Genomic DNA, 11930 nt, shown 5'->3' on the forward strand with positions numbered 1-11930 from the left:
AAAAAGAAACAACTGCAGAGTTGTGTCTTGGTCATTAAAGTGTTACAAGAGGTCACAGAACAACAAAAGACTTCTTCAAATTATGCAAACTACCCCTTCCCTGCATCAAGCCTCTGTCCTGCACATGAATGACCAGGGAAGCCCCTCCCCCCCCCTTGTCCCCATTTGTATCTAGGAGTCGTCCATATGTCCTTAACTCAGGACTACCTGTATTTATTTTTGCAAAAGGTGACCCTTCTCTGTTCTATTGACAGTAATCTCTTTACCTAAATTTTGCATGGGAATTTTTTTTTCAGAGCAGATTTTTTAAATACTGTAGGTTTATTTCTACAGATCTTTATACTGCACCCAAAGGGGGACAGATGTGGAAGAAATAAGGACTGAGGTATCTGGGTTTAAAACAGGACCTGTGCCCCTGAATAGGAACGTGTAGGAGCATTACACCACACCTTATGTACAGGACTTTACTTTTATTATATTCTTTAGGGTCATTTCAGACTTCTGTGGTTCTGATTATTGGAGTATTCCTACATTCTGTAAGCCTCCTCAAGCCTAAAGTTGGGTAAAACACAAAACAATAAAACTGAAAGGCAAACATATAAATTATAATAACAAAAATTTTGCTAAACAAAAAATGATGACATAACTAAGTTTGTTTTATTACACCCCTTTTTCAACCAATGGCTGAGCAGCGACCCATCATAGGAGGAGTTCAAGTGGCATATATATAGAAGTCCTCTACCATCCTCACTCCAGCCTCCTCCATCCTCACCTATCAAGATGTTCCTTGCTGGGTGTTTCTTCCTGCTGTGCGTAGGAATCTTGGCCTCTGCAGGTAAGACCCCTTCCACCTTTCCAACCCTATAGGGAGGTTAGATAATTAAATAATTTATTTTGTTTAACAAACATAGCAGTGTCATAGCAGTGGTCTACAGGAATAGCCAACAAGAATTCAGTATTGGGCAGCTTGGAAGGTGCCCATAACAGGGCCCACTCCCCAACTGTGTTTTGTTTTGGAATAGGGTGCAATAAATTACTTGGGTGTTTTAAACAAAAATGAGAAATGTATTTTTATGCTTGGATACCCTGTTTCCCCGATTATAAGGCACTCTCTTATATTTTTTGAAATGCCAAAATATGCCCTGGGTCTTATTTTCAGGGGATGTTTTATTTTTCCATGAAGAAGACTACAGTACACATTTATTGTTGAAAGTCACTCATGATCACTCAACACGCCCTGCAGCCAGCTTTAAAGACACACACGCTGCAGCCAGCATAAAGGACACACACGCAGGATCAGATATCTGGAGCTGTCTTATAAATGGGTGAGTGTCTTATTTTAATTATTTTTTTAAAAATCAGGGGTGGCTTACTTAATGAGGATGTCCTAAAATCGGGGAAATACAATCTAAACAGAACAATGCCACCCTTAAAGGTAACCAATAAGATCAATGATGTCAGTACTACCTGACCTGGGAATGATGTATTGCTCATTGTCAAGGAACCCCTGATAACCTACAGAGGAAGTCTGGCTGGGAAACACTGTAATATAATATTTCATGATTTTTCCTATATTTCAGATTTCCAGTGTCAAATAGTGCCAGGTAGACTTAAGCAGATTGATGCTGGTGCTGGTGAAGTATACGGTGTAAATGATATTGACGATATCTACCACTGGGTAGACAACAACTGGAAACAAGTCCCTGGAAAGCTGATCCATGTTTCTGTCGGACCTGCTGGACTTTGGGGAGTCAACAAAGACTACACCATCTTTAAGTACAAAGTCAGTGACTGGATGTCTGTCACAGGTATAATATCTACAATAATTACAAATTATTTATGGAGATATATAGTGGACAAAGAAAATGTTTATACCATATATAGAACTTAGATATATTCTGCAGCACTTTAGGAAGTGAGGATTTCTAACGGTTCTCTAACTGCACTGCATTTAATTTTTACTTTTTACTTTTTCTCTAGCTGCATACTGAAGTTGCATACAAATTTACAATACAACTAAAGTCTTTTATTAGTTGGAGGCCATAGTTCTACTGTAACATACAGACAGACTTGTTGGTAAAATGTGGTACTCCAGTACTACCATTAAATTCCAATACTCCTCCTTTATAAAAGCTCAGTTCTCAGTCAGTATGTGATGAACTGAAAATTGTTACAGAGACGTCAATGTTCCTGGAAATATTGTAAAGATGCAAATGCTTGACCTGCTATGGCAATTGAAACTGTTTTTCCCATAACACTCTGGATCCTTGTGCATGCCCAGTGAGTAATAAATTCCAAGCTGAAGGTGCTCAGAGAGGCCACACCTGATAAGCCAGGGGTAGCTGGGCAAGTGATCTGCCCCAATTGAGCCAACATGCAGGTAGCCAGAGACCAAAAATGCACTCCGCTAGATTGGAAGAACCAGGTACTGTGAAGTACCTTCCCAATTGCTACTAGTTCACTACAGTTCCAGTGAGGTGGCCCATTGTCCCTAGACCTTGGATCCCTCCAGGACTTCACCTATTGCATAAAAATGTGAGAGACACTGAACTCAATGTAATTAACAACTACATGTTAATCTGCCTAAACTACAGGGACATTGTTGCAAATAGCCTATAAATGTACAACTCCTTTACTAACTCTGTAGAATCTAAACAAACTAAACAGAACCAAATTGGGACTTTAAAGGCAGACAAAATTATCACAGTTGTATTAAAAGAATTCAGACAGTTTATTATAATAATTCTAAGAAACAATCAATCAATTAGGTATATTATGACACTCCAAAATATTATATGTATCATAATTCTTCCTAGACTTAGGCTGCTTCCTCAGGATATTGATTGAGATATGTAATAGATCAATGTTACATTTTATCTTAACAGCGTCCTCAAAATTCGTCCTCTTGGAGTTGACATAATACCAGGGCAATCAGAGCAAACCCACAGATCCACCTACAGCACAACACAGAATTGATTGTTCAAAAAGCTTCCATTTAAACCCATGTATGCAACACATCCAAGATCTTAACCTTACTTAATTCAATGAATAACCCTCATCTTATGAGCAAGCTTGATGAATCTATACAGTACTTGTACAATACAATAATCCTGCTTCTCTGAGTTTGAGATACATATGGAGTATTGGAGTGTTATAAGAGTTTTATCTGACTGATTGCTTTTTAGAATTGTTATAATATATATAATAATTATATTATATATATTATATTTTAATACATATGTGATCATTTTCTCTGCTTTAAAAGTCCCACTTGTTTATGTACTATTTAGGGATGTGTCAATGTGTTTAAAATGATGGATACGTGTTGGACACTCAATATTCAGTAACGCTGTGGAATCGATCAATCTCTGCCATTCTGTATTGTGCCATTGCTTCTTGCTTTATATCCACCTAGAAAATTGCAAGTTTCAGTTACTCCCTATGTGGTCCATTGGCTAATTACCTATATTCTTTCAACTTTTCTTGTGGGACATGTCTTTGGTCTGAGCCATTTTGCAAAAAAGGGGTACTGTCATGCAAAATGAAGGGCACTTAGTCACCATGTTGTAAGTAACAATGAGTTTCAGATATTTATGGTACTACATAAGGTAAGAAATTTTAATTAAATGTAACTATTGTTTTATTTTGCTATCTGTTATTACATGGCATTTAAAAGACCATTGTTTTGTATTGTGTTTTTTCAACAGGAGCCCTAAAGCAGATTGATGCTGGTGGTAATAAGTTTGTGAGTGGCGTGAACGCGCAAGACAACATCTTCTGCTTGAGACAAAGTTGTACAATTTCAGATTCTTCTGCTGTAATCTTTAACCAAGTTGATGGAGCACTGAGATATTACAGCTGTGGACCAATAGGCTGTTGGGGAACGAACAAAGACCAGAGCATTTTCTACCGCTACAATGTCACCCCAACATCCTGCGAGGGAACCCGATGGCAGCAGGTTGATGGCCTGCTGACAATGGTAGAAGTTAGCACAGATGGCTTAGTGTATGGTGTCAATGCAGGAGGGGATTTGTACAGAAGGTATTTTCCAACTTTTTATACAGTGGCATTAAATAAATGTTATTTTTGTAGGGATGTGTTAATAGAAAATGTTGAGGATTAACAAATTAGACAAGTCTACCACTTATCATTCAACAACCAGTGTGCAAGATCACAGTGTTAGCAGATCCAGGACATTTTCTTGGCCATTAGTTACCCCCCATCAAATGATACCTTAAGTGACAATGGTTCTTAACATCCAGCATTATTGGTCAGTCTGGAAAGTTTGGCCGGTATTTTCCAATAATTTCTTAAAATAAATTTTTGTTCTTTAATAATTTTATGTTTTATAACTGACAACTTTTTTTTTTTCAGAGATGGAATTACTGCCGCTACACCGACAGGAACAGGATGGACCAAGTTGGACTTCTGTGCAGTTTTTAAACACGTTACATATGACAATGGCATTCTGTGGATTATCAATACATCCGGTGAAATCTATCGATGTGCAGACAAAATCTAATGATGTGGTCATAACACAATTCTAAACAACACAATCTATAGCATAGTTTGAAAAATACAATAAATAAATGTATCTCTGTCGTTTGGTGTGTGGGTATGCTTGTATCTTACAATAATTTGCACTGTCGCTAAAAGCATTGAATTCCAGTTATGATTTTCAATCCATCACACATTTGCACCTTATTTAAAAAATGATTCAGAGCAAATACATTTTTTTCTCTATGACATTCTGTTCTTTGTTATTAATAAAGAAGTGCTAGAGGAAAAATAAGTGATCTTGTTTTATGTTAATGTAACAATTATGAAGTTCAACAAAGCTGGGGGGGCTGCATATAACATTCAGCATAGGATTATCAGACACTTCTGATACAATGGTGGAGATGGTAAGGGATTAATATTATTCTACATGTGTAACTGAAAGGTGGAAATATTCTGCAAGAGACTGTTAGAAATTGAGGGTATATTACACATATACATTACTACAGATCACTGCCACTACATTCTTCATTCTTCAGTCAATGCTCCCACTGCTAAGTGGGCTTTGTGAGTACGTAGGGCACCAGGGGTCCTAACAGTCTGGAGATAAAAATACAGTCTCCAAACTGTAGTAGTTCTTTATTTACTGTTGGGGAGACTAGTGACCTCGGCCAGCTCCCTCAGTGCAGAGTGATTTATTGATCAAGATGTTGTGTCGATGAGGCCGTCTCCCCCAATATTTGCCCTTGCCACCATTGAGGAAAGGTGGGATCTGATTTTTGCTAAGAGGGAAGGTAGCTACATGAATCTGTTTCAGACCTGAACGCCAAGCCTTCCCCACAATCAAGCTAAATAAATAATTGGCCATCATGTCCTAAAAGTAGTAGTCAACCCTGGTGGTGATGCTGTGATAGTGATGGCCTAAGAGTATGGCTTACTAGTAGTCATCCCTCTCGAAGTAGTCCATTTGTACCCCTTCGCTGGACTTCATCATTATCTTCAGAATAACCCCGTAGATGTCTTTCAGACCAGGGGTGCCCAACAGGTGGCAACACGAGTAGATTGCGGGGCCCTTGCTTTCAAAATGAAAAAACTCCTGTGCGCGGTAGAGTTTAAGTCCAAGTTTTTATTGTTGGTAGATCATTTTGACTTGGTCATTTGAAAAGTAGCTTGCAGGCCAAAAAAGTGTGGGCACCCCTGTTCTAGACAGATGACCTTTATAATCTCCTAGCGTCATACCTTTTTAAACCTAACCTAAATCCTCTTCTTCATGTAGCCAGCCTCCCTCTTACTTTCCACTAACACTTTCACAGTTGCAAGGCAATGGATGAAAGTGTTCCTTCTTTTTCTCCATGCTGCATCAAATCCAGAAGGTGGGAGGTGACCCTGCATTACTAATCTAAGTGCAGTAGAATCCAAAAACACTTTGGTATTAAGTGTGGCTAACTGTGCATTTGTTAATACAACTATATTTTCCCAATCAATTGGATGCTGAAGCCTTTTACATCCAAGAATTGGACCTGAGGTTCCAGTTTCTGTACTATTGGCATGACACCATTAACAGCCACTGTGGTGGTCTTCACACTTTTCTCTGCCCCACCCCAATCACTTTTAAATCGCTTTTCATTTTTGTGAGACTTCTGATGTTGAATAAGGCCATAAGGGTCATCGAAGACTGTATCACAATGGGGACATTGAACTTTGGCTACATTCTCAGTAGGCTTTTGCAGTATGTCCATTTTCCTGGTTCCACCCTGCGTAAGCCGAACTTGACAAAGGTAGCATTCATATAGCTTTTCCCCAGAACCAGTTCTTATGTGCCTTTGCATGTGACGATCAAGATTTGAGCGTCTGGGACAAGTATAGCTGCACAGCTTACATTGGAAAGTTTTCTTTAAACGTTTCTTTTTTATTTTTGTTGGTTTTGGAGGCTTCATGTTTTCAAGCACTTTTTCACCCTTCACTTCCACTGATGTAGCAACACCTTCCTCAACATGGTCCTGAGCATCCTGTTCATCAGGCACAACAGGCACTTAATTTACTAAGCTCTTCCCACACCTTTTTGGAAACAGAGATACTTTCATGGGTTTCTTTGTAATCTTCAATCTTTTCCCTCAGTGGATTCATTTGCAGATTTTTCCAACTGTTCTGAAAGTAGGGCTCTCTTCTCTATGACTTCAGTAGACTGTGTGAAGTGAGGTATGGCACTATTGTGCTTGCTACTGTACTGGTAAGCCAAGCCCAGTTGCAGATTGCCAACTTCTTCCTCTTTTGTCCCTTCATTCTCTTCATTTTCAGATTCAACACCCCCTTCTTCAGCCACCATTGGCTCAGCTTCTTCTTCCTGCCCTTCAGGCTGTTCTTTTGTTTCAGCTGAAACAGGATCCCATTCTTTACCTTGGACCTAAACAAGAGGAAACTTTTCCCCAGCCAACACAGGAACGTTTTCATCAGCTTGCACCTCAATCAGCACAGAAGTATCTTCCACAGTGATATTTTCTGCATTCTGAACCCCAGTTGGTACAGGAGCAGTTTCTTCAGCTGAAGGTTTTGCAGTTTCAGTTTCTTCAGACATCATTTGTGATTCCTTGGAATCTTGTGATGGGGGTTCAGAAACAGCTGGGGTTGTAGAAGAGGCAACCCTTTCAGCTGGGGCTTCAGAAAAGTCCCCAGTCATCTCAGAAGCTTCCATATCCTCATCCACAGCTTCTATTTCTTTAGCCTTTACTTATTATTATTATACAGTATTTATATAGCGCCATCATATTACACAGCGCTGTACAAAGTCCATAGTCGTGTCACTAACTGTCCCTCAAAGGAGCTCACAATCTAATTACCCTACCATAGTCATATGTGATTAATGTAGTCTAAGGTCAATTGTTAGGGAGAAGCCAATTAACCTAACTGCATGTTTTTGGGATGTGGGAGGAAACCGGAGTACCTGGAGGAAACCCACGCAGACACGGGGAGAACCTGAAAACTCCATGCAGATAATGTCCTAGCTGGGAATCGAACCTGGGACCTAGTGCTGCAAAGGCCAGAGTGCTAACCCCTGAGCCACCGTGCTGCCCTACTTCAACTTTTGTTTCTTCAGCCTTTGACTCACCAGCATCTTCTGCCTTCTTGTTCTTAGATTCACCTTTTTTTTGGCAGAAGTAGCGGTTTTTCCTTTAGCGACAGGGGAGTTTGTTTCAATTGCTTCTCCTTTTTCTGAGTCTTCCTCATCTTTGGTGTTTTGCTCTCTCCAGTCAGCAAAAAAATTTTTTTTGCCAGGTAAAAATATACCTTCTCCGACTCCCCTGTCAAAAATGGCACCACTATACCCGTCCACTGCGCTTGGGGCCAGCACTCTCTCTCCGCAGTTCTTTCTAAAATGTTCAAAAACACCTCAGGATCATCATGCACAGTCATTTTTGGCAACAAATGGCTTACCCGAAAAACTGGCTAACACCCAGCGGCACTCTCGGCGTCAGCTAGCGCTTATAAAGAAATCTGCTGTTTTAGTGCATCTAATTATTTTTGGTAGCTCTGTGCTTGTATTTCCAACAGTTCCTTGTGGTGGGCCTCTGCTTTTTCCAGACCTAGCAGCAATTGTTGGTTAGTACGCTGTTGGTTAGCATTGGCCTGCTGTTGGTTGGCATTGGCCAAAACAAGCTGTTTTAGTATCTTATCCATGCTGACCTTCCAAAGACGCGCTTATGAAGCTGCCCGCATCCTCCACCATATGTAAGATCACCCGTAGCAACGAGGGGTGTTTCAAACAGGAAACAAGTCCAGCAGGTTATCTGTTAAACAAGGATTTTTATTCACTAATACTGTTTACACACAAAAACAGGGAAAATAAAACAAACAGCAAAAATAAAGTCTGGTCACTTGACCTCTAACTTACTGTTAGATCCCTTTACTAACAATCCAGCCCAACCTAGTGCTGTGCAGGATCTAAGGCCCTAACCATACAGCTTTTCCAACACAGTCTGTGTCTTTATTTACAGTTCACCTTGGACCTCCTCCCAGCTCACCGGCCAAGACAGAGCCACAGGAATAAGCAGTCTGGGAGTTTAAATCTCCAGCCTAATTTCCAGGATGGGTTTCAGGTGAGACAATTACACCTGTATCATATCCAGGCCTCTTTAGCTCCCCCACCTGGCCAAGAAGCTCATTGTCATTCAGCCTGGTACTTCAACCCCACCTTAAGGTCAAAACGGAAATTGTCTGACTAAACAGATAAATACTCTGCGTATAACCTGTATCTCGGCTAACCCTGTGATTTCTTTGGCCAGCTGTTACAGGTACCCTAAGCCCCTCTGAAATTGGGGAGCAAACAGAGTTGATTTCTGTACTCTGCTTCTTTTCCCACCCCATATAAAATTCATAATTTTCATTTAAAACACACCCTTATATATGCTCAAACTTAAGCGCACAGGTTATGGAAATTCACTTGCAATTAGCACTTGCGCAGTCTGTTAAAATTGTCTGTTTGTTTTTTTTTTGCACTTGGACATGTCATTATCATTGATTAATATGATCCTTTAGATAGGTACACCACTAAACAGATCTTGTAATTTTTTTATATTCATGATATCTACTAGAACCCTGTTCAGACATATTTCTGTAAGTTACAGGTCTACAATTTAAAAAAAAAAAAATTGTAACGCTTTTGGAACAGAAATCTAGACCTCAGTGTAACGCCCAGGTGGTTAACTGTTGATTTGGTGGTATTCTGCCTTAACAATACGACAAATGGTTGTGCTACCTCTTTAGAGCCTATTGGTGGGCCCTGTCCGTTCAGGTTGCAACCTTGCTGTGTTGGACTGTTCAAAATTCTTTTCAAGGTTTATATCTACTAGCATAGTGGATCCTTAACTGATAGATCATGCCGAATGAAAGACTTTTTTTAGTTTGTAGATCTGTCTTAGCAACTTATTATTATTTTGTTGTCCTGCCTTTTTGAAGTTCACAGTCCGTTTCAGGAAAATGGCCCTGACCACACTCTTGTGTGCTGCCCAGATCAATACTGGGTCCATTTCTGGTTTAGTGTTTTGTTTCTCTAATCTGAAGTATTCCTCTAAAGTATTCTTCTTATCTGGTTTAGACATCCTTAACCACAGCAGCATCTCCTAATAGAGATGGGTTAAGTCCCCAGAATTTTGTTCTTGGTTCTCTGTCTGAAGAGGCGAGGGTGAATATGTTAGGAGCATGATCTGAAACTGTTATTGGTTCTATGAATGCCGATGATAAGGAATCTAGGTCACTCTGAGATAGGAATTAATTATTCCTCATTAGAGCAATTTATTTTTACCGCAAGGCATTGGGAGTATGGAATGCTCCGAATGAGCAGAGCGGGACGTGCACTATTTGCAAACAAGATGGGGTTCCTGCTGTGCATTTTTGATATAGAGAGAAGATGAGCGTGTTATCAGTGTGTTTTTGAATGTTTAGCAAGGGGACTGTATATTGTTATGTTCCAAGTAAATTTTAAAATAAATCTATTGTGATGTAGTTCTTGAAAAATGGATTTTAATTCTAATTCTGTGTCGGTCAATCCCAAGAAAACATCATCTATGTATCTTTTCCATAGAATTATACAGCTAAGGTACATAGACAAGAAGTCCTGTGATGGTAAGTCTCTCTCCCAACCACCCAAGTACAAATTGGCTTATGTCGGGGCACATTTAGTGCCCATGGCAATGCCTTGTACTATAACATACTAAATAGCTGTTTTTCTTTTTTTTTGTATTTAGTGTCTGAGCTTTAGTAACTGATCACAGATTCACTGGATTGAACACTTGCTGGCCTTGATTAGGAACAGCTTGTCAAGACTCCCCTTTGTTGTAGTTCTGTTCTCTCCTGCATTGCCACTTGTTACCTGGGGTACTGATGCCCCATATGCCGGACCCATTTACCTGGACCCATTGTTGATGCTAATTTACCAATCTTACTTAATGTAAGTTTTGTGTTATATGTGTGTAAAGAAGTGATTAACCCATCATAGTTGGTACTAAAAAACTTTTATGTATGTGTATATATTTTTCTCTGTTTAGAATACTTACCTTCTATACTCCTGAAGAAGCAGACTTTTATCTGTGAAACATGTTATAGAATGTGAATAAGCTTGTAACAATGCTAGCCAGCCTGAATGGGAAACTCACCTTGTTAGGTTAAGTCCTCCAAGAACAACTACAATATCTAGGAGCTTTTGCTATTGTAATCACGTATCCTATATATTTTATAGAGTTTTATGCACTGTTTTTATTTTGTTTTGTTACCAATACAATATCTATAATGTATTTTTAATAGAATGATGTCTGTTGTATTTGCCACTAGAAAATCCTTATAAAATAGTTTTCAATTTTTGGTTGGTCAAATAAATTAGGATGTTATCTACTGACCACTGAGACACCACCTTTCACTTTTTGTATTGAGTTATCTAACATTCACCCTCCAAAGAACAGAATTGACCCCATGGTGACACTTTTTCTTCTATCTTGTTCTGTTCTGTAGCAATACAGGCCTATGTCAGCACATCTGTAAACAGTGCTATGTGAGCGGAAATTGTGTTGGACCGAATCTCTGTCGCTGTTACTATGGCTATGTAGGACAGAGCTGCTCGGAGGTCTGTCTGAGTGCTCAGTGACTGTGTGGAGCTTGGAACAGATGATATGTACGTTTTTTGCAACACCACAATGAGTGCCCTGTATATGTCTACATCATCTTTCTAAAATGTTTTAAAAGAGAGGTAGGAAGAGGGACAGTCCCTCAAAATCAAATACAAGTGAGAGATATGAGGAGGGAAAAACAAACCCTCCAAATCAAAGACAAGTGAGAGATATGAAAAGAGACAGTCCCTCTAAATCAGTGATAGTTCGGGGGTATAAAGAGCAGCAGTCTCTCCAGATCAGGGGCAGTTGGGAGGTAGAGAGACAATCTCTCGGGGGCAGCTTGGTAGTCTCATGTGCAGATAGTAAGATTTTGAGAAATTCTTTTTGAACACCCTTGGAACAATTCAGGTGATTTTGTCTTCTCAGAATTCCTAAGTTTGGAGTTTTATTATAGAATTTCTGACTTTATGTTTCCTGTTATGCACACTGGAACCCATCCCATTCGTGGAAATCAAGCCACAAGGTGCAACCAGAGAAGCCTTATGTTCTGTGTATGGCAGAGAACTAGTCATTGACAGGTCACATTGATAGGCTCTGTTCCAGTGTAGAGGTTTGCAACATGTGGCCAAGCATTAAAACTTACTTGTATTTGTGGTCATGTGGTGAGTACAGGACTGCCCTAGGACTGCCATCATTCTAAAGTGCTAACTATAGATCGTGCATATAATCCAAGTCCTCTGCTGTAGACCCGAAGGGGGCAAGCACCCAGAGGTGACTGTGGAGAGGTTCCAAGGCCCTCCACGGGTATGGCATCGTAGCCCCTAAAAGGGAGAC

At 39.8% G+C, this 11930-nt stretch overlaps 1 protein-coding gene across 1 annotated transcript; it reads left to right on the forward strand.

Moving 5' to 3' along the window:
• The first annotated feature begins 780 nt into the window (after window positions 1-780).
• Window positions 781-9697, forward strand: LOC140341236 (fish-egg lectin-like). Its single transcript, XM_072426797.1, has 6 exons — window positions 781-835; window positions 1581-1808; window positions 3708-4041; window positions 4375-4505; window positions 7045-7133; window positions 9590-9697. Exons 1-6 carry the CDS (start codon window positions 781-783, stop codon window positions 9695-9697), a joined length of 945 nt encoding a protein of 314 aa, XP_072282898.1.
• Window positions 9698-11930: the final 2233 nt, after the last annotated feature.

The sequence above is a fragment of the Pyxicephalus adspersus genome, chromosome 11 (genome assembly GCF_032062135.1).
Source record: "Pyxicephalus adspersus chromosome 11, UCB_Pads_2.0, whole genome shotgun sequence".
NCBI lineage: Eukaryota > Metazoa > Chordata > Amphibia > Anura > Pyxicephalidae > Pyxicephalus > Pyxicephalus adspersus.

Coding starts and splice junctions, on each gene's coding strand:
- LOC140341236 (XM_072426797.1), top strand. CDS start 781: ATGTTCCTTGCTGGGTGTTTCTTCCTGCTGTGCGTAGGAATCTTGGCC. Junction 4,042..4,374: donor GGAGGGGATTTGTACAGAAG/GTATTTTCCAAC, acceptor TTTTTTTTTCAG/AGATGGAATTACTGCCGCTA. Junction 7,134..9,589: donor CAGCTGGGGTTGTAGAAGAG/GCAACCCTTTCA, acceptor TATCTGGTTTAG/ACATCCTTAACCACAGCAGC.